The sequence below is a fragment of the Pelodiscus sinensis genome, chromosome 7 (genome assembly GCF_052426305.1).
Source record: "Pelodiscus sinensis isolate ZL-2025 chromosome 7, ASM5242630v1, whole genome shotgun sequence".
Lineage (NCBI taxonomy): Eukaryota > Metazoa > Chordata > Testudines > Trionychidae > Pelodiscus > Pelodiscus sinensis.
This window is the reverse complement of record NC_143058.1, coordinates 36,209,731-36,234,870: the sequence shown is the minus strand read 5'-3', so window position 1 is coordinate 36,234,870 and position 25,140 is coordinate 36,209,731. Positions and strand designations below refer to the sequence as shown.

The 25,140-nt window shown below is 39.5% G+C and overlaps 1 protein-coding gene across 4 annotated transcripts in view; it reads right to left on the bottom strand.

Moving 5' to 3' along the window:
* Positions 1 to 25,140, bottom strand: part of SLC4A10 (solute carrier family 4 member 10) — a 302,923-nt gene that overhangs the window by 138,534 nt on the left and 139,249 nt on the right. For all 4 annotated transcript variants that reach the window (XM_075933502.2, XM_014569435.4, XM_075933501.2 and 1 more), the window contains exon 3: positions 14,437 to 14,583. In XM_075933502.2, coding sequence (XP_075789617.1) covers positions 14,437 to 14,583 — 147 coding nt within the window. The remainder of the gene's footprint in view (positions 1 to 14,436; positions 14,584 to 25,140) is intronic.

Below are 25,140 nucleotides of genomic sequence, written 5' to 3'. Positions count from 1 at the left end.
ACATTTTTGACTGCACTCCTCTACTTTTGTCTGTAGTAGCTTACACCTTTTCCCCTCTCTGCTTTGGTCAGCAGCTGCTTCTTTCCTTCCACCCAGCTCTGAAGGCAGAGAAGAAACCAGTAGCTGTTGATCGGGTGCCCAGCTCTGAAGACAGTGACACTACCAGCAGCAAAATAGTAAAAGTGGCAGCACTACTTACTTCTCCGCTATTGCTGCTGGTGGCACTGCTTTCAGAGCAGGATGCCTGGCCAGCAACAACTATTTTTCTGTCACCCAGCTCTGACTGTGCACAGTAATTTTCTCCCCTAAATCTTCTGCCCCTCTTCCCGTATATGTTCTATGCTCCCAGAACTCCAATTTGATAACTCCTGATATATCCCAACCTTTAAGCCAATAGTACTACTCTACAAGGAAGCATACGAGTGAGGATCATGTGCATGATAGAAACGTGCGGATGAGCCTGACCTGTCCCCAGTCAGTGGGAATCCAGGGGCTTTGTGGGCTGGGTCTGAATGTGATGGGTCTGAAGGGGTGATGACATGCACAGAACTCTGAAGTATGCTTTGGGTTTTCCTCTTTTCTAACCCCCACCAAGCTACCCTACCGCTTTTCTTTTGGATGTGGAAAAGTTGCTATATTCAGTAAGCTACCTTCACTTCTGGAACCATGAATATAAAAAAGGCAGAATATATTTTCTACATATTGTCATATATTGTAATAAACATTAAAAATAGCTCATTTCTCTGAAATCCATATATATGAAATAAAAATAAAATCCTCTATAGGACTTATGTTTAGCATATGGTAGAGTCCAAAAATTGCTACCAAATGTACTTCTGAGTTATTTGCAGCTCTATGTTTTGGTTAGCAAAAAACTGTCAGCTGCAGTATTTAGCAAATGCAGTGTTATACCTGTATTTATTTGTGACCATTTTCACTTTCACTAAACACAGCTTTACACAGTCAGGAAAGTCCAAGAAGGGCATTCAAAGTTTGGGCCAGTTTGATGTGCTACTGACATCTTGCCATTATCCACTGGGCAATGCCTACTTTTCAGTTATATAATAAACCCTAACATAAATCCACAGAACTGTAATGGTTCTTGTCTCTTCCTTGACAAAGGAACACAGAATGCAGTTTTGGTTAATATGTTTGAGTTCACTAAGCATAAAAATGTACATTTCATCAGCTTTGCCCTTCCCTCGCACTTACAAGTATTGGGATGCAACGGACTCCAGTTTAGGAGACAGGTCCATTTTTATTTCATGGCCAACACTAACTTCAGGTAAGTGAAAGCAAAAAACCTGAGTTCAATGACTAATGCTACTGCTGCAGAATAAAAGTAAATATAACAGGGAGGCTTAATCTTTCAGTGCAAGTATTTGTCTAAGACAAAAGATAAGTGTGTGTTTTTATGTGATTTAGAGGGAGAGAACATGGAAAACAAGCTGCTTTTTCAGAAAGATGGTCTGTGGGAGAATCCCAGAACATCCAGTTCTCTTGGTGAAACCAGCAGTAGAACTGACTTACAGAATAATGACTGTTAAGTAATAATGAACAGTATTTTGCCACAGAGGTCCAGCTTTCAGACAAGGGCACTATTTTGGGTGGGTGAGGACGCAGCTTTCTTTTTCATCCCATTCCCCAGGCTATCAGGGAGTGAGGGGAAGTGCTTGCATTCTGTCATTCCTCTCACACCTGACCGGTGAGCTCCTTTCATTAATTATTATTATTAATATTATAATATTATAATATATGATAATACTATATTCACAGAAATACATATATTCCACATGCAAAGGAAATCAGCAGTTCTGACCAATACCTTCCAGTATGGTTATGAGAAAAATGACTGTAAAAATGGTATCTCACTGCTGTATTTTAGTTGCTACACTACAGTGTCTGCTGAGTCATGCAGGACTACTTTACTGATAGCAGAATACCAAAACCTATACAGATGAGGCAGAATAAACTGTGTTTTGTCTTCATCATATATATATAGAGAGAGAAGTTTGTGTCTATCTGTAAGTCCATTTGTTCAAGAACTCTTCTTTAACGCTAAGAGCTAGGACCACCAGATTTGTTATACAGCTTCCTTTTCTCCTACCTTAAAGTATGGTCAGGGTTTGGATGTGCCAGGACAATCAGAAGTGTTGCCCTGCCCGGACCAGCCAGGGAATGAATTCAGACAAAGGGTTAACTGGAACAGTGCTGTCTAGTGATAAAAATTCTTAAGGGTACAATAATACTCAAACATTCATACTAGCAGTCTGGAGGCAGGCTACAGGTCTGGCATAGATTTCACAGAAGGCTGGAGCTAGCCGGGCAACAGCTTCCTGGAGATCGACTGTGAGGCCACAGCGACCCCTGGAGATCCCTTCGGATCTGCGGGGGTTGCTTTCTTCTCTCGGCCAGTCCCAGGTTTCTGCTGTGATGTTACATTTTGTCAGAGAGAACGAGTGCCTTAGCCACTTGTCATGTTAATTTATACTCCTGCAGAGTCCTTTCTTGCCTTAAAAGATTACAGAGAGCTGGACTGCCTTGTGATTGAATGTTTCACTCACACTTCCTCACTCATTCCATAGGTTACGTGCATATTCATAAGGTGATTTCTGTTTACACAAGACAGTCATGGAGCAAGTATTTTGACCTTTTATCATTCTCATAACAAGAAGCTACTTAAAAGTTATCTAGAGCACATCAACTTAATGGCTTCAAAGAATAAGCGCCTCGCCTCAACAGGTAACTCGATCAGCAGAACCCGTCTAGACAACATCTGCCGACACAGGAACTAGTCAAGTTTTAGTTGAGAGAGCAAGAGCTAGAAAAAATGGGGAAGAACAAATGTTTGTCTGGCCACACTACAAAGGGGGGCCATGTGTCCAGCTTGCTACAGTAAGCCTAGGAAAGGTACTGTTTTCTATTACATGTAATGGGAGGGGCTGATGTTTGGAGGGATGTGATACTGCGAATGGTCACTGGTGGTACCATACCATCAAGGGAGTGGTCAGCAGGGATGGGACTCCACCATCTTGCCTGCCAGCACTTGGGATAAGTAGTTCCCCTGCCCCAAACCCCTATTCCCCTTCCAACTCTAGGCCATAGCACCGGATGGGGGGGGCGAGAGAAAAGGCCCCTGGTGACTATGGGGAGACTGGGGAGAGAGAAAAGCCCCTTGGCAACCATAGAGGGAGATTGGGGGAAGAAAAAAGACCTCTTGCCTGATAGAGCTGCGGGGTAAGAAAAGGCACCTGGCAGACGGGACCCCACCATTCTACTTATTATATGGAACATTACTATGTTTGCCTATTGACATTATATTTCCTTTATTTACAAATTCTGAATCTGGACCTCAAAATCAAAGATTATGTTGAAAAATTGAAATAGAAAATGAAAGATGTTTATGAAGTGGCACCAGAATCATCTAAAAAGTCTGCTACTCATAGAAAGAATCATTATTCTTTCATTATTATTTAAAATTTAATTTATTATAATCAGAAAATGAATTGTTCTGTCCTCTGACCAAGAGATGCCCTTTTAAGAATCTTTCTAAGATAGCAGGACCAGACAACTTAAGATAATCCTTGCAGTACTTGAAAGAATAGTTCAGTCTATGAAGTAAAAGCAGAAGAAAGAAACAGGATGCCTTAAGAATTTCACTGAAGTCTTTTACTCCTCCCCAGTGACTTCTTACCCTTGGATATAAGAAGGGTAATATATATATATATACACATGGATATATAAAAGAAGCAATGGGCTTAAACTGCAGAAAGGGAGGTTTAGGTTGAACATTAGGAAAAAGTTCCTGTCAAGGTAGTCAGACACTGGAATAAATTGCCCAGGGAGGTTGTGGAATCTCCATCTCTGGAGATATTTAAGAGTAGGTTAGATAAATGTCTCTCAGGGAGGGTCTAGACAGTATTTGGTCCTGCCATGAGGGCAGGGGACTAGACTCGAGGTCCCTTCCAGTCTTAGTATTCTATGATAACTTTGTTCTTTAAAGCACCATAGAGAAAGACAAAATGGAGAACTGCTGATCAGACTGCTATAACATTTGTACCTGCTGTTAAAATACACAAATGCCAAAATGGAGTCATGAAACTGGAATACAGTAGAACATAAGTGGAACAAATCACTGAATAGTCAAGACAATTGAAGTCATTCTATTAAAGAGAAAAGAGCCCCAAAGGCAGTAACTCATGAATGTTTAGACCCACTTATTATCAGTGACAAAATCCTAATTCTGGACTAGGTGAATGTGCCATGAGGAAGTCATTATGTTTGTGACAAGCTATATCAAGTCCCTATTTTTTATCCAGTACTGTATCCAGGATTGATAAAATATTGGTAGATGAAGTTGTTTTGATTTATTATGGTGTGGATATTGTTCTCAATCAAGTATTTTATAGTTTGGGATAAGTTAATACATTTTATTTAGTAGATTTTATTACTCAATAGCTTGCCATATGCTCAGTGACTTTGAATTACATGATTATAGCACTAATCTTAAAGGAACTGCTATTTCATAACATATGAATATCCTTTGGATTTATACATGTTCAGGACTGGGTAGTCTGTCAGAAAGCAGAAAAATAATTGCTACAACAAATTCCTGTTTGCTGAAATAAATTGAAGAAAGATTTAGGAGTTTCCACCACTGGTACCAGTTCTTGAAGAAAGAGAGACAAAAACACTTCAGAACAATTGTTCTGAGTCAGATGAATGGACTGAATGGTCTATTTTGTTAACAGAAATATCAGGATGACATTACATTTGTGAGGGGGATGTAGCACTTATTAGTTGAAATAGGTTTGTAAAACTATTTTAACGTGAAATGTTTAAGAAATGGGTGGCATGCCTGTATTTCCTGCACTGGGTCCCTTTAAGGATTGGAGCCGTCCTGAAGAGGTCAAAGACAACACAGCTGCTCACTCACTATCAAGATGCCAGCTCCCACCTCTTCTCTACCTCCATTGTCCACTTGTTAGTTTCTCCCAGACTGTCCCACACATGGGTGGTGCTATGGAAACACAGAATCATAAAAAAGTAGGTCTTGTAGGAACACTGAGAGTTCAAGTTCATTCACAGCACTTAGGGCCAAATAAATCTAGAACTTCCTTCACAGCTGTTTGTCCAGCCTGTTCTTAAATCCTCCACTGATGGGGATTCCACAGGCACCTTCAGAAAACTGTCCTAGAGCTTATCTGTCTTTACAGCTACAAAGTGAAAACCTACATTTCTCTTGGTACAGATTAAAGCCATTGCTCCTTATCCTATTTTCAGTGGACATAGAGAACTGATCACTTTCTTTTTATTACAAAATAAGGTTGGTGTAAAGGTTGAAGTTGTATATGAGGACCTAGAAGGAGAAAGAAATGCAACTCTTCCACTCATCAAAAAAAGCTCTGTGTTAAAACTCAATGGAAACAAGCTCAGAGGCTCTAACCCAGAGAAATGAGTGAAATGTTGGCAGGTCATGGGTAAAAGCCTGAGGAAATGGCAAAATTGCAATCAGCCCCTCATGTCAGAGGGTGTTTGTTTACCAGCTACACATTCTTGGGTCCTACTGATGTCCAAACTTCTTTTAGATGGCCAGGCCCTAGTTTCAACCAAGGAGCATTACCTGTCTGCTGTTGGCAAAATAGTTACAACCTCCCCTATCTCATTGCCATCATTGACACTTTCTCACCAGCAAATGGGATTGCTGAAATGTACAGCATACTTATATTTACAGTCAGTAGCTGTGGACAAACTTAGTGGTACTTCTTGCAGAGAACATCTGATGCCTGTTCTCTGTAATTTGCACAGGCTTCCAGTTTGGTTTTGCACACCCGTCAATGTGCTGGTTTTCACCTGAGGTTATGACTGAGTCTTGATTGGTAATATGTTAGTTTCTGATGGGTCAATTAATGTGTTGTAGCAGAGTTGACCCCAAAGATAAGAAAGAAAAGGTAGGGGAAGTAATATGTTTTCCTGGACCTAGTTTTGACCGGGAAGAGACAAGTTTCAAGTTTCACAGAAGATTTGAAGAGCTCTGTGAAGCTCAAATGTTTGTCCTTCCAACCAATAGCAGTTGGTCCAATAAAAGATCCTTCTTGTCTTTCTTAATTAATGTGTATTATGTTCTTTGTGTCTACCTAGGATACATTTTACAAATGGTATATTATGCTAGAGTGACCATTGGTTTGATCAAGTATGGTTATTCTTATGTAAACTGCAGAACTTCTGGGTAGTTGGTCTTCCTGAAAAGTAATAGGTGTAACAGCATTGCGCAAGAGGGTTTTTCTTGCACAAGATGGGGCAGTGTAGATGCTCCTTCTTGCACAAGAGCCTCTTCTGAAAAAAATGGTGGGTCATTAGGTATGCAAATGAGGCTCAGCGATATTCCACGCTTAGCCTCATTTGCATATTACTCGCGCAAGAAGCCGCGAGTGTAGACATAGCCCAGGTGTGTGGGTTACATACTTTCCCTAGGTGAGGAAGTGTGACCTGAGCTTCCAAGCCCCAGTTGAGATCCTGGATGAGCCCCCACTTGTAATTGCCACTGTGTGGATTTGAAGCTGGGACCTCTCTGGAGCTGGATATAGGAGCTTCTACCCTCTGAGCTAAAAGCCAGCTGGCTTTTACACTTGCATATGCAGATTAGAATAAGGCCACTTTGTCTTATGTTTGGGCAGTTGTTGAGCAGACTGGAGTGCTCTGTTTCTTTCTCAGTAGTTCAGACCTTCATTGGTTCCAATGTCTCTATTGTTCACCTTTTGTATCTTAGGCTGTAATCATTCTCCCTTTCCTACCAGACTGCTTCAAAACATTTGTTAATTTGTTCTCATCACAAAAGTCCTTATTTATTTTTCTGACATACTTCAGAGCACTGGGCTTTTATCATTCAGTCTCATTAACCTATTTTCCTATATCTGTCTTCTTGCACCTGCTAGCTGAACATTCTCTTTCCTTCCATTTCAGAAAATACGACCCCCTTCTATTAAGAAGGAATGCTTTTAACGAACATGGGCGCAGGCAAGGGTGCTGACCCTCTCTCAATGCTTAATTAAGTCAGAAGCTAGGACAGTGGAGGTGAAATTCATCCCTAACTGGCAGGTTTGCTCTCATGAGAGAGAATGTGCCTGGTGAGTGAATAGACACACAAAGAAGGGTCAGGGCATTGGAGTATTCTCTCACCCCCTCCTCTCCCCTCCCCCCTTGCACTTCACATGGGTATCATTGTGACATTGTGGTCCTGGAGTCCCAGGGCTCTGCAGCACTAATCACATTGATTGGGGTGGATTAATCATTGTCCCTCCACACCTATAAGAACCACATCCCTAGTTGCTTTGAGAAATGACTGTAACATCTCATGCCCAGAGACTTACATACCACAGTGAAGTTCCAATGTGATATCTGCCTACTCTAACTTTACATAAACCTTCTTAATAGTCAGTGCTGCCAGCTGGTGGTGTTTGTATCAGTACTCATTCATTTGTACTCATGAAGAGTTGCTGATGATCTGGAGAATACTTAATGCAACTCAGCTGTGTTATTATTTTAATTTGTGGAAAGATAGCAAGCACTTGTACCTAGGGAACATGCAATGGTAGGAGATGATATTCATGTTTTATCAACATGAGTTTGTGACAGTCACATTGCTTGTGAGTGGTGAAGTAAAGAATGAGTTATGATACTTTTATGATATGTTTCACCAGAATTTTGTACACGACAGATGTGTTGCAGAACAACTGTATTAATAATGTTTTCAAGATCTAAAAGTACTCACTGGTACTATTTCTTATAGCTCTCCCTGTGGAGCCAAGTGTTTTAGGTTCCAAGGGCTACATTTTCAAAATGAGGGGTGGGCAATAGCTGGTTAGGCACTGGGAGGGTTTTGGAAATCCACTGGGTGCCTACTTGCATCTTTAGGCACTTATATACCATGATGTATGTCTAGACTGTAGTGATATTTTGGGATACTAGAGGTACCCCGAAATAGCTATTCTGCATCTTTTAAATGTGCCTGCTATTTAGAAAAAGATTTCAAAATATTGGGCGTGCTGTTCCAGTGTTCACGTATCCCTTGTTCCATGAGGGTTAAGGGAGATTTCTTTGGTTTATTTCAAAATTTGGCGCTATATAGACAGAGTCAAATTTAATAATTAACTCAAAATAAGCTATGCAGCTAGCATAGCTAAAATTGTGTAGCTTCTTTCAAACTACAGGTTCAGTATAGACACACACATTAAAAATCCAACCCAAAAATCCAGTTATGACAGATTCAGTAGAAAAGCAAAATTTAAAATAGACAAACACTTAAAAGCTACTTAAAAAGGTTTTTTTACAGTTAAAAAACATTATATATATATATATATATATATATATATATATATATATATATATATATATATATATATATATAAAGTCAGATATCTCAGTATCCTCCAGGATTAGAAGAGAGTGTTGGACCCCATTGTTAGCTTGGAAAACTCTAATCCTAATGGTACAAAAGGTCTTTTTAGCCCTGCAGGGAAATAAAATATTGGATTTTAAAGTCAAGACACGTTTACATATGGGAAAGCTACCTTTGGCCCAGGCATGTCTGGGAAGGGATAATTTTCAAGAAAGATTCTACATTTGGCAAGATGAGGAAGAAATGTTTTCATCAGATTGATTTTTTTCAAATGAAGCTGGTAGAAAACTGTTCAAGGGACTTAAAGCAAGTCTTGTAGCAATAGATTAGTGTACAGATTCCCAAACTCTGCGTTCCAATCACATTTCAGTAGATGGGGTCATGGATTCAACAGGCTGTATTCACCCTCTGAGATAATGCCATGTTCCCTGAATATGTTTGGACTTGCTCCACAAACACCATACCAGGAGTCCAAGAAACATGCTACAAATATGACATGGCTTTCTTTGGTTATGCCTTCACCAGTGTTTTGGTCAATTACAAAGAAAGGTCAAAATGTCTGCTATTCCACAGGGCAGCAGATTAGGAAAACACACAGCTGCAGCACCTGAAAAACACAGATGCTTTTGCTCTTCAAGTTTATGGGAACACTGAGGGCTGTGATGCACCTTTCTTGGCTTTTGTCAAATTCACATGAGTGCAATCATAGAATCACAGATGTACAGAACTAGAAGGAACCTAAAGAGGTCATTGAATCCAGCCCCCTGTACTCATGGCAAGACCAAGCACCATCTAGACCATCCCTGACAGGTGTTTGTCTCACCTGCTCTTAAAAATCTCCAGTGATGGAGAATCCACAACTTCTCTGGACAACTTATGAAGACTTTCTGTTCTGTCTCCCTCTTCCTGGAAAAAAACATGGCACAAGAAAAGCGTGATGTGTTACATGCAAGACAAAAAATCCAGCAAGCTATGGAATGGTAGGCTTTTGCGTGATGGGGCTCCATCTACAGCAGGCCACAAAGCAAGTCTGAATGCTTTGGTAAAGAAAGTTGTGCCATCTGCTGCATGGACTTACTGTATGAATCACAGAGAAAAACATGCACCTAGAGCACTGTCTAGAGCTAGGAGTTTTGCAGCAAATTTCTTCTATTGTGACCTACTTTGGATTCAGATTGTTTGTCCAGCTCCATTTGCATAATTGTGTGAAGAAAAGGAGTCAGATCATAATGTGTTGCTCTTCCACACTGAAGCTCATTGGCTCACAAGAGGAAAAATACTGGAACTATATTTTGATCTGAGAATTGAGCTGCATGATTATGCAATGGACTGCAAGGAATGAATTTGCTGATTTCCTACATGATCAAAGAAGGACGTGACTTCTTGCCTCTGTCAAAGAAGTATTTGGGAAACAGAATAAATTGAATACATGTCTACAAGGAAAGTATATTCACATCCTTCCCTTGAGTGATCAAATCACAGGATTCATAAAGAAAATTGTTCTCTAAAAGAATGATCTATTGAAGACAAATTATGAATATGCAACATGCAGGAGATCAGAGCAGATGAGCATGATGGTTCCTTTGACCTTAAAGTCTATACATCTTTCCCTGAGCCTTGCAAGTTCCTGACTAATGGTGACATTTTTCAACCTCCCACATAGGTGGTGATTGAGCATCTCAGCCAGTGGGAGGAACTCTTTACATCCTTTTTCTTTAACTTGGAGACATCAAAGTAGGATGAGGTGCCCAACCCATTTCAGTGCCAGCCTAATATTATGCATTTGCCAGCAGTTGCCATTGAACAGTTCATTGAAATTTCCTGCAATTGATTCTTGGCAGGAACATATACCCACCTTTATTTTTCAGAGCTCTGGTTCATTGCCAAGAAAGAATATCCTGCACTCTCAACACATGCTTTGAAACTCGGGGTTCTATTTGCACGTGTGTGAAGCTGGATTTAGTGCACTTATATCCAGCAAGTCTCAGTATCAATCTACTGCTGCTGTCACATCAGAGATTAGATGGGCAATTTCTATCCCCGCTAGACTTTGAGAAGCTGGGTGACAATGCTCCAACACAGATCAGAGAATATTTAATAATATACTTAATATGTAAATTCCTTGGATTCCTCAGTCACTACATTGCTTTGCTAGGATCACAGGAAACCATAGGTCTCAAAATGCAGGCAGGCAGGCAAAAAGTTTCAGAACCCTTGGATTAATACCATAGGTTTGTGGCAGATGATATGGTAGTAGGCATGTAATCAATTTCCTAGGTACACCATGAATGTCTTTATCATACATTAATGTAATTTCTCACACAGCAATTTTCTCTATAGGTATTATATTACATTTTGTGAAACTTAAAATTTAGGAACTGAATGACAAAATATAAATATTCAAAGTTTTGAATCTGAAGCTTCCTCCTTCTCCCCCGCTCACACTGGTGTATTATGTATACTGTAACCAACAGAGTTTTCTTGCAGTTTCATATATATGTCTTAATTGTGTGTGAAGTACCATAAACTTTTTTTTTAAGAAAGCAGCTGCATGGAAATATATTATTTTGTGTTATATTTCACTGCAGACTGAAAATTATCCTCTTCCACTCTTTGATTTATTTGTCCCATTATCACTTTTTGCTCTGGTTTTATCTCTATCATCCATAATTGCCCAGTACTATGTATCCTTCCCTACTTTTTCTCACCAGGAAGAAATATGGCAGAATCTTATTTATTAATAAAAAAGAGCTTGTGGAAGGAAGAAAATTAGAACAGCTCTTACCAGAAAGGTGATAAAACATTCACAGGATGGGTTAGGACAGATTGTAGCTTCTAACCTCTTGCCATGATGAAGGAAAAATGGAGGCAAGGTGGCTCCGTCACAATTCCTGCTCGTGTCTCTCATTGCAGCTGCACAGCACAACACACAGCCCACCATAACTAAAATGAGCCCGTCTCTTACTAAGTAATCTAGGCCCCATCACTTGTAATTAGGAGAGTGACTTCAGCATAAGAGAATTTCCCCTAAATTCAGAGGTTTGATGATGATTCCTTGGGTGTCAGAAGAAAGGTAGCCACATGTAATATGTCTAATCTGGATTGCCTCACACTGAAGGCAAGTAAAGGAATAGCAGAGCCTACCAACTACCCGAAGAAACATGCCCCACTCCCCAAGTGCCAGCTGGGAAGCAGTAAGATAGAGGTCTAACCAATTTATCCATCTCAGCTCTTCGCTTATTTCAGATGTCAGAAAAAATGCAATTTGAGACCATCTCTGGAATCCTTCTCTTCAGCTTTGGGAAACCAACCTGCAACTGGATTTCCCAAAGTCAAATGAAAGCCACCTGACACATCTCTCCCTTGCTGCCCCACCTAGTCTTAGAGAGGTGGCTCTCTGCCCTCCATACTTTAAGAAGGGAATTCTTTGGGAGCTATGATTCTCTGCAAGCACGATTGTGTCCCACTAGTAAACAGATCAAATCCATCTCTATGTAGAGTTTCTGTATAATGACTATGCACCACTCTGGTCATCAAAACTATTTTTAATTGAAACTTCAGGAGGGCAAAGGTCTCTTGATAATCTTCTGCATAGGAGTGAACTTCACCCAGTTGTTTTAAGAAATAAGAAGAGGGGACTTTGATTTTAAATAAAACAATCTGATTTAAAGTCACTTCCCTAATCAGTTATGGCGTGGACTGAATGAAAAGAGATTCATGGTCCTAACTCCATATGACGATGTGTTATGGCCATACTATGCACTAGTATTTTGGGTAAATCATTTTATTGCATATTCCTTCTGTTTTCTTTTTATATCACAGTTATGGGAAAACTTAAGTGTTTATAAAAATACTTTATTATAAATATACATGTATACAAACACATCTCAAAAAATTCTGTATGTCAGAAAATGTTCCTCCCTTTAGTCCTAGAGGTACCTACATTCTGCAAAAATTTAGTGTCCCATTAGTTTATTGGAAATTATTTACATCATACATAAAGGGTTATGAAACTGAAGTTATACAGAGTTATGCTAAATAGCTGAGTATCCACATTTCAAATTTCATGCAGGAATAATTTGAGTTTGTCCCTCATTTTGGATCTGTCACACTGTGTTTCATATTTGGGAACTGACAAATTAGAGGCACATGCAGGTGTATGAATGTGTATGTGCACATGCATGCACACACTTCAATAAAAATTAGTATTTTGAGACAAGTATTTTCCAGGGTTTAGGAAAAACTTCCTGAAATACTGCAGAGTACAAAGTTGTTAATTATCTGAAATTATCTCAAATTAAATTATGCAAGTAATTGGTATGGCTTATGAAAGCGAAAGAAACAGGCACTAGCTTTAGACCAAGCACAATATAGGTTAGGGCAGTGAAAGCTTCTCCCCACTCCCTTGCAAATGTATTTCAATCCCAATTTTCAATGTTACTGCAATTCCACTCTTTTGCATCTGCAGAATGGAGATTACTGTCACTTAGGCTGAACTGTGTCAAAGGAGGTTGTGTTGTGATGTGTACATCAAAGGTATAAGAATGAAACTAAAAGTCATGTTTTACTTGTGATATAGGAAAGGACACAAATCTAGGTGTCTTGGGTTGCAAGGACCAGGCCAAAGCTTTCAGTAGAGCTAGCTCCCATTTACACACCCAAATAAAATTAGGAAATTGGGAGCTGTTGGGTCCAGACCACTTTTGAAAATCCGAACCTTAGATAATTACTGCAAGTTTATGTTAACTATTAAAAATACACAACATTATGTAAGCAGAAGCTCTTTCTTTAAAACATTGTAAACAGCTTCAAACTCTTATTTTTTAAAGAAAGATTCTCATAATATGCCTTAAAATATCAATCATGATAAAAAGCAAATACATTTGTATTAATAATGTATGCTTTTCTTAGATTTGAAACATACAATCTATTTTAATGTGTCTATGTTAAACGTTCTTGTGGTACCTGAAATACAATCCAAACTGAGCTATCTCAGCTATTTTTCTTCATCAATACCAAGTCTTCAAGTCATTCTTAATCCTCTATATTCCTACTGAATTTGAGAAACACTCTTCATTTCTTGCTTTTTCATCCCTGGTATATTTTACTGTGAAAGATTTGAGTTCAAATTCTTTTATATAGACTTGGAGCTTCACTGTGTGTAATACTCTGCTTCAAAGCTTTCCGCACAGATAATTTAAAATTCAGTCTAAAATAAAGGACCTTATAATGACTACTTTGCAACCTAAAATTACATTGGCACTTATGTTTTCCCAGTGAACTAAAAATATTCTTTTGTGCTACAATGTGATATGGTTTCCACTTAGTTTGAGTGGTTTGTTTTGCTAGCTTTTTCCTCTTCTTCAAGTCCCCAGTTAGCTGTCATCCAAACGTATGCATGAGGATACATGTCAAACACACACGTGGAAGTACCCATTATTTTTCCCCTTTCAATATATTTTGTGGGGAATGGTGGCTAAGATCCTTCCATACTAGAGATATTTGATAAATATCACATTTTCCCATATAAATTCCTGTAGTTCACTCTTGTTCCTGCCCCTCTCACCACAAAAGACAGGACATGACGCTGAGATAGACACCAATGCTGATCTCACAAGATGACCCATGTCACAATACATTTACCCCTTACAATTTCACATAAGGACAGAGGCAAAATAGAGACTCAGAATCATGTCTTAAACTGGTGTAAATTAATAAAAATTCTATTTTTATATTAGCACTGCACTACCCGGTCTTGTTACATTTTAGAGAAACCAATTTCCCAGCAACAATAGTTTCCATCCATCTATATAAAGTGCCTATCACCAAAGAAATTATCTAGAGTATTACAGCTCTACTTATAGTATTTTTCATGTATTTATCTACTCAGTTTAAACATAGTAGGAGGACATTTCAAAAGATTTTTAGAATAGACCTAAAAGCTTGTATTGCAACCACAAAGCCTCATTGTCAATATGGTCTAAACAGAAGAGGAGGATAAAGCATGCATAAGTTTCAGGAAGAAAAAGAAGCCTTACCAAAAGGAGGAGACTCTCTCCCATCCTCTAAGCCTGAATCTCGTTCCCTGTCTCTCTTTCTGTGTTTATGTCCACGGTGTCTGTGACGTCGATGACTTTTTCTTCCACCCAGTGGCACATGAACTCCAATGAACAATGTTCGATGACCTACAAAGAAAGTTATGGTTTAAAAAGTGCACATGGCAAGATACAATGTCCTGTCATGATACTGAAATGTCACTGATGCACAATTCGTTGATACAAGAGAACATGCTAGTACTCAATATCTCATGCTACGTATATCAGATTGCCCAATAATTTACATATAAAAGAAACATTTGGAATATATTATAAATTAACTAACTAATAAATCTTCTTGATTTATATACTTAATAAAATGACACTGATTTGTTCATTCTGGAGTTTTATGCAAGTTGATTTGATGTACGCACCAAATCCTGCTAACGATTGATATATAGAACTCTTTGTGAAGTCAATGGAAATTTTGCCCCAAAAAATCATGACAGGATACAAAATGTATATAACAAAATCCCTCTGTTTCCATAATATACTGTATATGCTCTATTTACAAATAAATAATAAGTAGCTTAGACTGGTGTTATTTCTACTGGCATTTCATTTTAATGAATTTGCAATGTCCATCTGACAACTGCACCTATAGTCCTGGGCTGCTGAACCTGTGGAATTTTGCTGATCAAGCCCCACAGATTCACAAATCTCAATTATCTGACACAACAGAAGAATAGCACAGTAAATCATTTCAACGACAGATAATGTAGTATATTACATCAATCATGAAATGTGACAGAGATGGGAAAGAAACCTGTCAACTCTTACTAAACACTCTAGCCTCCTGAATTCACTTGCAACAAGAAATATTTTGGTAAGTGAATTTAGGAGGCTACTGTATGTAGTAAGCCATGACAGATTCCTTTCTTATGTTTGCGATATTTTGTAACACAAGTGATACACTGCCATCTTTGAAAAGATTTATTGTGCTATTATTCTGTTACATCCTATGAGTGAGGTAGTTAGGAAACTATGTTTTTTTCTCCGATTATTCACACCAAATGTGTTTTCTTTTCCTCTGGAAATGAAGATAACATAGCTAATGGATAATTCTGCTTTGCTGAAATCATTTAGCTGTGTCAATCATATGAAAAGGTCAAGTACATTAAGCTGCTGTAGCATGTGATCTCTAATCCCTTGGAGACTAGGGGCAGAAAACACAGTAAGGCATCATTTGTCACAGTATATGAAAGAAATTCAAGGCTGGCAGGAATTCTCTGCAGAGGAACAAATAAACAAGATGGAGGAAAAACCTCTTTACACAGTATTAAAACATGGATTTATTTCTTTAATTTAGTTTCATATATAAATACATATACTGGACAATGTGGAAGAATTGTCATCGATTTAGGAAAATGTCCATGCATATTCATGGAATTTTCTGAAGTACAGCTATGACCTGAAAATGAGTATTTCTGAGATTTTTTTTCTTTTTTCCTCTTGTTTAATATAATGTTTTACTCCCAGAACAGGATTTACAATAAACTGGTATTTTCAAAGTATCTCAAACCAGCTTCAATAAATAATGGATAAAATAAATAAAAATGTTGGGATAAAGATAATTTACAATAAACAACAACAAAAAATTACTTAATTTGATTTGGTAATTTAACCAACTTTTATTACTTTGTGAAAGGGTTGGACAAAGCTTGTTTTAGTTTTGTGCCAGTTAACTATTAAGAGAAGGACTTGATCTGTGAAGATCACACTTCACTTTATTCTGAAGATTTAGGATGTGGGATTTGAATCCAGCCTTATCTCTATTAAATATGCTGGCAAATCAACACTAACCCACTGGGCTGCTGGCCAGGAGTCACCTTGGGTAAGTGCCTCCCAGCCAGAGCCTACACCAGACACCCCATCTTCCCCCCACATCCCAACTCCCTATTCTAGGTCACAACCCAAACCCTCCACACCCTCTCCTGTACCCCTTCCCTACTCCTAGACCCTGAACCTCAATCTCCTAGCCCAGGTCACAACACCCTACTTCATCCAAATTCCCTTCCGGACCCTACACCCACACCTGCATCCTAATCCCATACCCTGAGCTCCCTTCTACACCCAGACCCTGTCCCAGACACCACATCCCCCCTATAGAAGAGTGCAGCCTTTGGCTACTTACCAAATTCCTAAGGTTGTTCACCTCATCAAAAATGATTGCCCACCCCTTCTCTATAATCTCCCTAAGCAATTTATTCCAATGCTTAACCAGTCTGACAGAAAGGTTTTCCTAATGTCCAACCTAAATCTTCTTTGCTACAATTTAACCCTATTGCTTCTTGTCCTATCATCAGAGAATAAGGAGAACAAATTTTCTTTTTCCTCCTTGTAGAAAACCTTTTGTATTGGAAAAAGTTACATCCCTTCACAATAATCTCTTCTCGAGACTAAATAAATCCACTTTTTTCAGTCTCCCTTCATAGGTCATGTTTTCTAGACCTTTCAATATTTTTGTTTCTCTTCTTTGAACTTTTTCCATTTTGTCCACATCTTTACTGACATGCAACACAATACGGTCATTGAGACCAAGCCTACTAACGGGCAGTTGCCCCAAGGCCTGGTGATACAAAAGTGCCCTAAGTGATACAAAAGTGCCTGGTGATACAAAAGGGCTCCTGCCACAGGACTGGCAGCAGCTGAAGCCCCAGGTCCTTTAAATTGCTGCCAAAGCCTACATGGTCCACTCTGGGCAGCTCTCAGGAATGGCTGGGGGGCGGTAAGGAGGTCAGCATGGCACCCTCCGGGCAGTGCTGAAAGCTGGCCCTGCCCTAGCTTTCACCCAAATTCCCTCCTCGACTCCCACACCCACTCCTGCACCCAATCCCATACCCTGATTGCCCTTCTGCACCTAAACTCTGTCCTATACCCCGCATCCCCTCCTTTTCTGGTACTTTGAGACCCTCCCCCCCCCCACACACACACATTTCCCAGGGGTCTATCAAGTCTATTGGCACCCCTGATTGAGGTCTAGTCAACACAGAGTAGAGCAGAAGAATTACTTCTGATGAAGTGGGTCTTTGCCCACGAAAGCTTACACTCCAACACTTCGGTTAGTCTATAAGGTGCCACAGGACTCCTCGCCGTTCTTGTGTATTGTTTACTATACTATTGCTAATGCAACCCAGAATGATGTTTGCTTTTTTTGCAACGCTGTTACAATGTTGACTTACATTTAATTTGTCATCCACTGTGGTTCAGAACTCTCTTTCTGAAGTACTCCTTTCTTGACAGTCATTTCCCATTTTGTATGTGTACAACTGATTGTTCCTTCCTAGATGGAGTACTTTGCATTTGTCCTTATTGAATTTCATCCTGTTCACTACAGACTATTTCTCCAGTTTGTCCAGAACATTTTGAATTTTTATCTTTCCACTAAAGCACTTGCAACCCCTCACCTTCCCCCTCCTTTCATATCATCTTCAAACTCTATAAGTGTGCCATTATTTAAATCATTGATGAAGATATTGAGCTGATGGATCAGAACTGATTTCTGTGCAACCTCTTTCAATATATCCATCCGCCTTGACTATGAACTGCTAATTAACTACTCTCTAGGAATGTTTTTTTTTCCCCAAACAGTTATGCACCCACTTTATAGTAGCCCTTCTAAGTTGAATTTCCCAAATTTGTTATGAGATGGTCATGTGAGCCAGTATCAGAAGCCTTACTAAAGTAAAGATATACCACAGTGTTTTATACAGTGGAATACATATCATGAACAACAATGTTGATTAGTAATGTGTCATGGGCTTTCATTTCATATTTTACAGAAGATTCTTTGCATAAATACTGTGAAAGCAGACTGCTAGTTGTCTTGAGTTTGTCAAGCCTGATAGGAAAGGCTAACACAGGGGATTGAACTGTTTGCCATTTGGTACCAATGACTCTGCAACACAAATGGAGTTATACCATGGACGAATTTCAGTAAGGGTATGTCTACACATCAAACTTATTTTGAAATAACAGCCGTTATTTCGAAATAACTTTCCTAGCGTCTACACAGCCAAACTGCTATTTCAAAATTAATTTGAAATAGTGGAGCGCTTATTTCAAATTTTATAAACCTCATTCCACAAGGAATAACATGAATTTCAAAATTGCTATTTCAAAATAAGTGCTGTGTAGACACTTATTTCAAAATAGGGGGCCTCCAGCCTTCCCAGGGAGCCCTGGCGGCCACTCCAGCCTCAACCAAGAATACTCCTCTTGCTCCATCCTCCCCGGAGCCCTTAAATGGGTTGACTCTGGCCACAGTGCCTGTGCCAGCTCCAAGCCTGCCAGCCCAGAGCCAGCAGTCACTGTCCCTGACCCAGTGGCCCCAAAACATGAGCCAGCAAGTCACTGGCAGCCAGCCCTCCTCTGCTCCCCAGGAGCAGTCTGCCAGCTCCCAGGAGCCTGACAGGACCCAGAGAAGGTGGGCACCTTCCTGGTCCAGGGTGCAAATTGTGGACCTTATTCAGGTTTGGGGGGGGATGCCCCGAATCTCCATGATCTCCACACTAGATGGAGGATAGCTGCCAGCCTGGCCACCAAAGGCCACATGCGAACCCAGGAGTAGGTCTGCATGAAAATCAAGTTGGTCCCCTACCCCTTCTTCCCCCTTCCACCTCCCTCCTCCCAGGTTTTCCCCTCCTCTCTCCCACCCTCTCTTCCCTCCTCTCCCACCTCCTTTCCCCAGTCTCACCAGAGTTTCATCCCCCCCCACCCCAGTTTTGTTAAATAAAGAGAGTTTGTGTTCATGAAAATACGTGTATTTTATTTTACATCAGGAAGGGGGGCTAGGGAGGGGTAAGCAGAAGGACATGAGGGAGGAATGAAGCAAAGCCCCCAGTGGGGCAGACCAGGGAGGCTCTTAGTGCTCCTTAGGGTGGAAGCTCTCCTGCAGGGCCTCCTGGATACTGACAGTCCCCCGATGGACCTCCCAGATGGCAGTCTTCAGAAAGTGCAGCCAGGCTTGCAGCAATGCATCCACAAGAAGCAGCAGAATGCCCAGCGGCAGCTCTGGCTCCATGTTGCAGAGTGATGTGGTGTCCCGAGTGAGGGCAACCAGAGCATGCAGAGACAAAATGCTTTGCCCTCCCTCACTGAGGTAGGCAAGTAAGCAGGGAAAGCTGATAACCGGCTGTCCGGGGGGATCCCTTTCAGCACAGGCCTCAGATAGCCTCAGGCAGCAGCCACACAAAGTAACTCCTGACCTGATGCCCTGCCGGACCTGGTTCCAGCCGGCCTTAAATGCGATTCAGCATCAACTCAATGTGGATGCGCTATTTCGAAATAGCAAAATGCTATTTCGAAATGCATTTTGTGTGTAAACGCGTTATTTAGAAATAACTTATTTTGAATTAACTATTTAGAAATAATGCTGTAGTGTAGACATACTCTAAGTGTAGAAAGCAATGTATGGGAGAGTCCAGCAATGAGAGCTTGGGTAAACACGAGGAATCAGGCAATCAACAAGGGAAGTTTGCAGAGACAAGAATTAACAATTTGCTACAGAAGGAATGGGGGGGGAGGGGTAAATGTGAAACATCTGTGAAGGAAGAATTAAGCAGGCCTGAAGGACTATAGGCCAGAAAGAGATAATTTGGGAGGAAAATGAAAATGAGAGGATCTTAAGGTGATGTGCACACATTGAAAAATGAATAAAAAACAAAAGGGAGAGAAGAAATGAACAGGACAAGTGAAGCAGTCATTACTGCAAACCATCTCTCAATGAAAGACATCTTGCAAGCTATTGTCCAAAGTATAAGCTCCTTTTCTGTACACTTGTAAAAAAAATAAACCCACATCTCTAGACACGCCCATCACTAATGACACCTGTGAATTATCAGTATCCTAGATCCCTCCCATTCAGGCTCTAGTCCAAAGCACTGGGAAAAAAGTCAGCATGTGTTGCTCTGGTGGATGATCTCTTGCTGTCCGTAAGCAAGGAAACTTAAGTCATCCTGCTTGACCACTCTGGAAGAGGCTTTTTCCACCCCTATGACAGAATTTTTACAGGAGCTGAACTCTAGACTATGGAACTTATACCCATAAGAATAAAAAATGACCATAAACCTCACCATTTTCAGAATTAAATGAAAATTAATTTCTTCAGCTTGGTTTCCTCTTATGTACTCTGAACTCACCCACTCCCAGAACACACGCCCATGCAAAAACTTAAAGAAACAAACTAAAAAAAATTCCCTATTGAACAGTAGTTCTAACTGCTGATGAGGTACTCAGTGTGACAGAACAGTAGAATCAAGCCCTTTGATGTTAACAGAATAAATCTTGCTCATCAAACTAGAGTTGATGCAGTAAAATACCAATGGATGTAATATATTTGGATTTTTATAAAGAATTTGATAAACTCACATGAAATCTTAATTGAAAGTTCATTTAAATCTATTAGGATAAAAGCTCTGCCATGCGAACTAAACACTACATTAAAAATACTGTAAACAAATTTAAATGATAAACGCCAGTGTTCGCAGCTGCAGAGAAGTATTGAGTGAGGGTACTGCAGGGACTTGTCCTAGACCCAGTCTTATTTAAAATCTTCATTAATGATACAGAAAAGGGAATAAACACCACATTTGTGTCATTTGCAAATTGAGAACACAAACACAAATGAGAACAAATGGACCTAGAGATACTACAAAAAATAATAAATGATATTTAGCTTAGAAAAAAATACAAGTTAGCAATATCATGAGAAAAATAATCTGAAATTCATGCTCAAAGTAAGGGAGAATCCCAGAAACCAGCAATGATGAGAGAGTGAGGATTACCTATGCCCATCCACCCTACCAATCTGCCATAATGGGGCAGTGGAAAGGGCCACATTTTCCCTTTTAAAAAATAATTATGTAACCCAAAAAGCAAAGAACACCAATTTCCTTCTGAACCCCAAGTAAAAATCTTCCACTTAAGGACTGAGTTTGGAAGTCAAAGGTAAATTGTAAGACACTTTTGTGCATTCACGCACTCATATACACTCAGGCTATAGAAACTCACTTTTCCAGCTTCAGCAGGCTCTAGTTTAATCCTTGGTGATAGGCAAGGTGCATGTCACAAACAGGGAGCACTTATTCTGTCCAGACAAAGCATGCAACTCAGTGATCAGTACATATGATGTATCCCCCCCCTTACTGAGCCACAGGCAATAGGAGTCTTAGGCTTTGTATATATTTACTGGCTGATTGACACTCCAGAGGTCGATCTTCTAGCATTTGATTTAGTGGGTCTACTATAGACCTGTAAATCAAATGCTGAGGGCAGTTCCAGCTGGCATCCAGTACTCCTCCTTTTGTGAGGAGTAAGTGAAGCCAATGGGAACATTTGCTTCCATCAGCCTCCCACGGCATGGACAGCATGGAAATGCGATTTGGGATCCATCAACTCCGTCTACGTTAATTACGTACATAAGACAGGAAGTTGTGTATCTTAATTCAACCTCCCACTGTAATGTAGATCAGGCCTTATAATCCCCGCCTGTTGAGCATGGCTGTTTAGTTTAAGAAACATGCTTTTAGGTCTGGAGGTCAATGGTGTTTGTCAGGAGAGTGACCGTTATATAGAGAACCTGTAGAAAGCAGAGGGCTCTTGCAGCATCCCCAAATATTAACAGATGTAGGCTCTGGTGGTCTCCATTTGGAAGAAACACATTCCATAGTTGAGATGCCAGTTTATAGCAAAGAGGCACAGCTCAAGTGACTCTGGAGATCTCAGATGAAATAGCATTGCAGATTGGAGAGGCAGTCTCTCAGGTTACTTGGTTCTTAAACCATTTAGGGCAGTATAGACAGGAACCAATACTTTGAACTCCCCCAAAAGCCAATAGGCCTAAGCAGTTAGAACTGGTCCAGTGCAAGTTTACAGTCTTCCTAAAAATTAATTCTAGATACAAAATTATTTGAAAATTTACTGACAATGAATAGTTACAAGTAACATTTTTGTTTTTCTTATGGTAGAGAGAATGATTATGTTGGAATGTGTAGGAGTTATGAATACATGACTCATTTTTCACTAGTGTAGTGCAGCTGGGAAGTGAAGTTAAACAGAGGAGTAAGGACAAAGGCACAACATGCTAATACAACCATTTATGAAGCTGCTCCCAGAACAAACTAAATTTACAAAAATATTTACAGCAAAGTTGCCATGCTGTTATTTGTGAAGAACTGACAAAAAACCCTCACGACATTCTCAGTGCAGACAAATATTCAATATTGTACCGTCTTACAGCTAAGGATGAGAGGAATGGCTTAGAAAAATTAAGAACTGTGGCTCTGAACCATGAAAGTATGTAAGCACATCCTGAACATTAAGCATAGGAAAGGTCCCATTAAGCCATTAAAATTAAGTACATACGTAATTGCATTGTGGGATCGTGGCCCATCCCACTACACCTATTCCTTGTGTGGGTAAGAAGAAATCCTTTCTCTTATTCTAAATATACTCTTTCTGTATATGAATCCAAATGAATCTCTGTGCATTCTATCATACTAAGAGATCAACTCTAATAACCCGCTATATGAGAAACACAAAACAATAAACAAAACAAAGTCAATATTATAGTAGAAACAGAATGTAAAATAATCCTCTTAGGTACACATACATAGCTCCCACTGACGTAAATGGAAGTTGTGTGTATCAAAGAGAGGAGCCTTTGACCCATATATCTAAATTAGTAGCAAATACAAATGCAACATATTACCAGAAGAATTGTGTGCTCATAGATGAATATATTTGGACTCTTGTTGCAATTTTTATATCAATTACTCTAATGCTATACAGTTTGGCCATATTAACTATCAAAGAGTTTTTCACAATTTAAGAGAGATTTCAATAACTAATTAATAATAGAATATGAAAATGTCACCAACTCAATGAAATTGCTACAAAAAGCTATTAAGTCTGCCAGCATTCCCCAGGATAGCATATAAATCAAGCTTAGAATTAGAACTGAGAAAATTATACTCAGCAATATGCAACAAGCTTAGCTCCCTTTTCTGTTCACACATTAACCATAAATAGACTTAGATTTTTGGTCAAGTTTTGACTAGTTCAAGCAAATGTAATTCAAGAGAAATCTACAGTCTGGCGTATTTGCAATTATTGCTTTTGTTATTTTGTATTCAGAATTCACTTTGTGAGTGGTGACCTAAAAGCGTCTTTGCTCCATGATTTTTCATTATGATCAAGGAAAATCCCAAAAGGATCCCTGCAAATCAAGCACCACCCAAATCAATCTCTAACTAGGTCTTTAAGATGGTTAGGCTGGATGTTCAGTCTATCTGTCATACGTCTACACTGCGGGTGTTTTGCGGAAAAGGAAATGCAAATGGAGCACTCATTTGTATATCTCACGCTCTCATTTGCATATCTTCTTCTGATCCTTTCTGCCAAAGAGATTTTTGTGATAAAAAGCCCTGTGTAGATGGGGCCATTTGTTGGAAAAAAAACCCCTTTTTTCCAAAAAAAAAAAGGGTAGCCACTTCCATTTTGCGCAAAAAAAACATTTTGTGCAAGATCCTTCTGCCTCTCGAGTCAGCAGTCCCTGACTGGAGAACTCCCAATCCCATTTAGACCATTCAAGATAACAGTGAAAAAGCTTCCACTGTGAACAGATATTCCAAAACAATTTATCTTACCACAAACATGCTAGCCAATAAAAATTATTTTGTTCAACATTTCATGACAAATAGAAATCAGTCAAAATACTACCAGAATGAATCTGCAACATTCATATTTAATACATATTTGCAATTTTTGCTGTATTTGTCCAACTCTAGAGGCAGTGCAGAAAGAACACTAATACGTTATTTTTCTAATAATACTATAAAAACACTTTCAATACTGTCTATGCTGGTCCTAAGCCAAAAGTGGAAGACCACAAACTGCTACACTTTTAAAGGCTGGGAGAAATTTTAACTCATATCTGAAATTTTCAAGTGGCAAATATCACTAAACTTTGAGGAAAATCAAATGTTTAGCTCTGAATTGTGTGGCTCTATTATGACTAGCTTAACATAATTTTCATTTTTATCCGCTGTCTCCATTGCCTCTCCCCTTACTGATTAGTGAAGCTCTGGAACTCCTTGCCAGAGGATGTGGTGAAGGCTAGGACTTCAACAGGGTTCAAAAAAGAGCTAGATAGATTCATGGAGGTTAGGCCATCAATGGCTAGCCAGGACGGGTAGGAATGATGTCCAAAGCTTCTGTTTCTCTGGAGGTGGGTGATAGGGGAGGGATCACATGAGGATTACCTGTTGTGTTCCCTCCTTCTGGAGCATCTGGTATTGGCCACAGTCGGCAGACAGGATACTGGGCTAGATGGACCGTTGGTCTAACCCAATACGGCCATTTTTATGTTCTTATGTTCTAAGCTGCACACTTTCAACAAAAACACTTTACATTTACAATAGTAAACTAGAAAAACTCAGGTAACACGTTATTTTTTAGCTTGACTTCATTTTAGAAAAAGGATTCAGAATCAAACCTGCTTTAGATCCCAAGTAAAATAAGTGAAATCTAGTCCACAAAGGGCATTATTTGCATCAAAAAGCTATGATACAATATGAGACTTAGACTGGTAATATTTATTATTTATGAGCCAGGACTGGATAGTGCAGTTCCTGCAGATCCTAACAG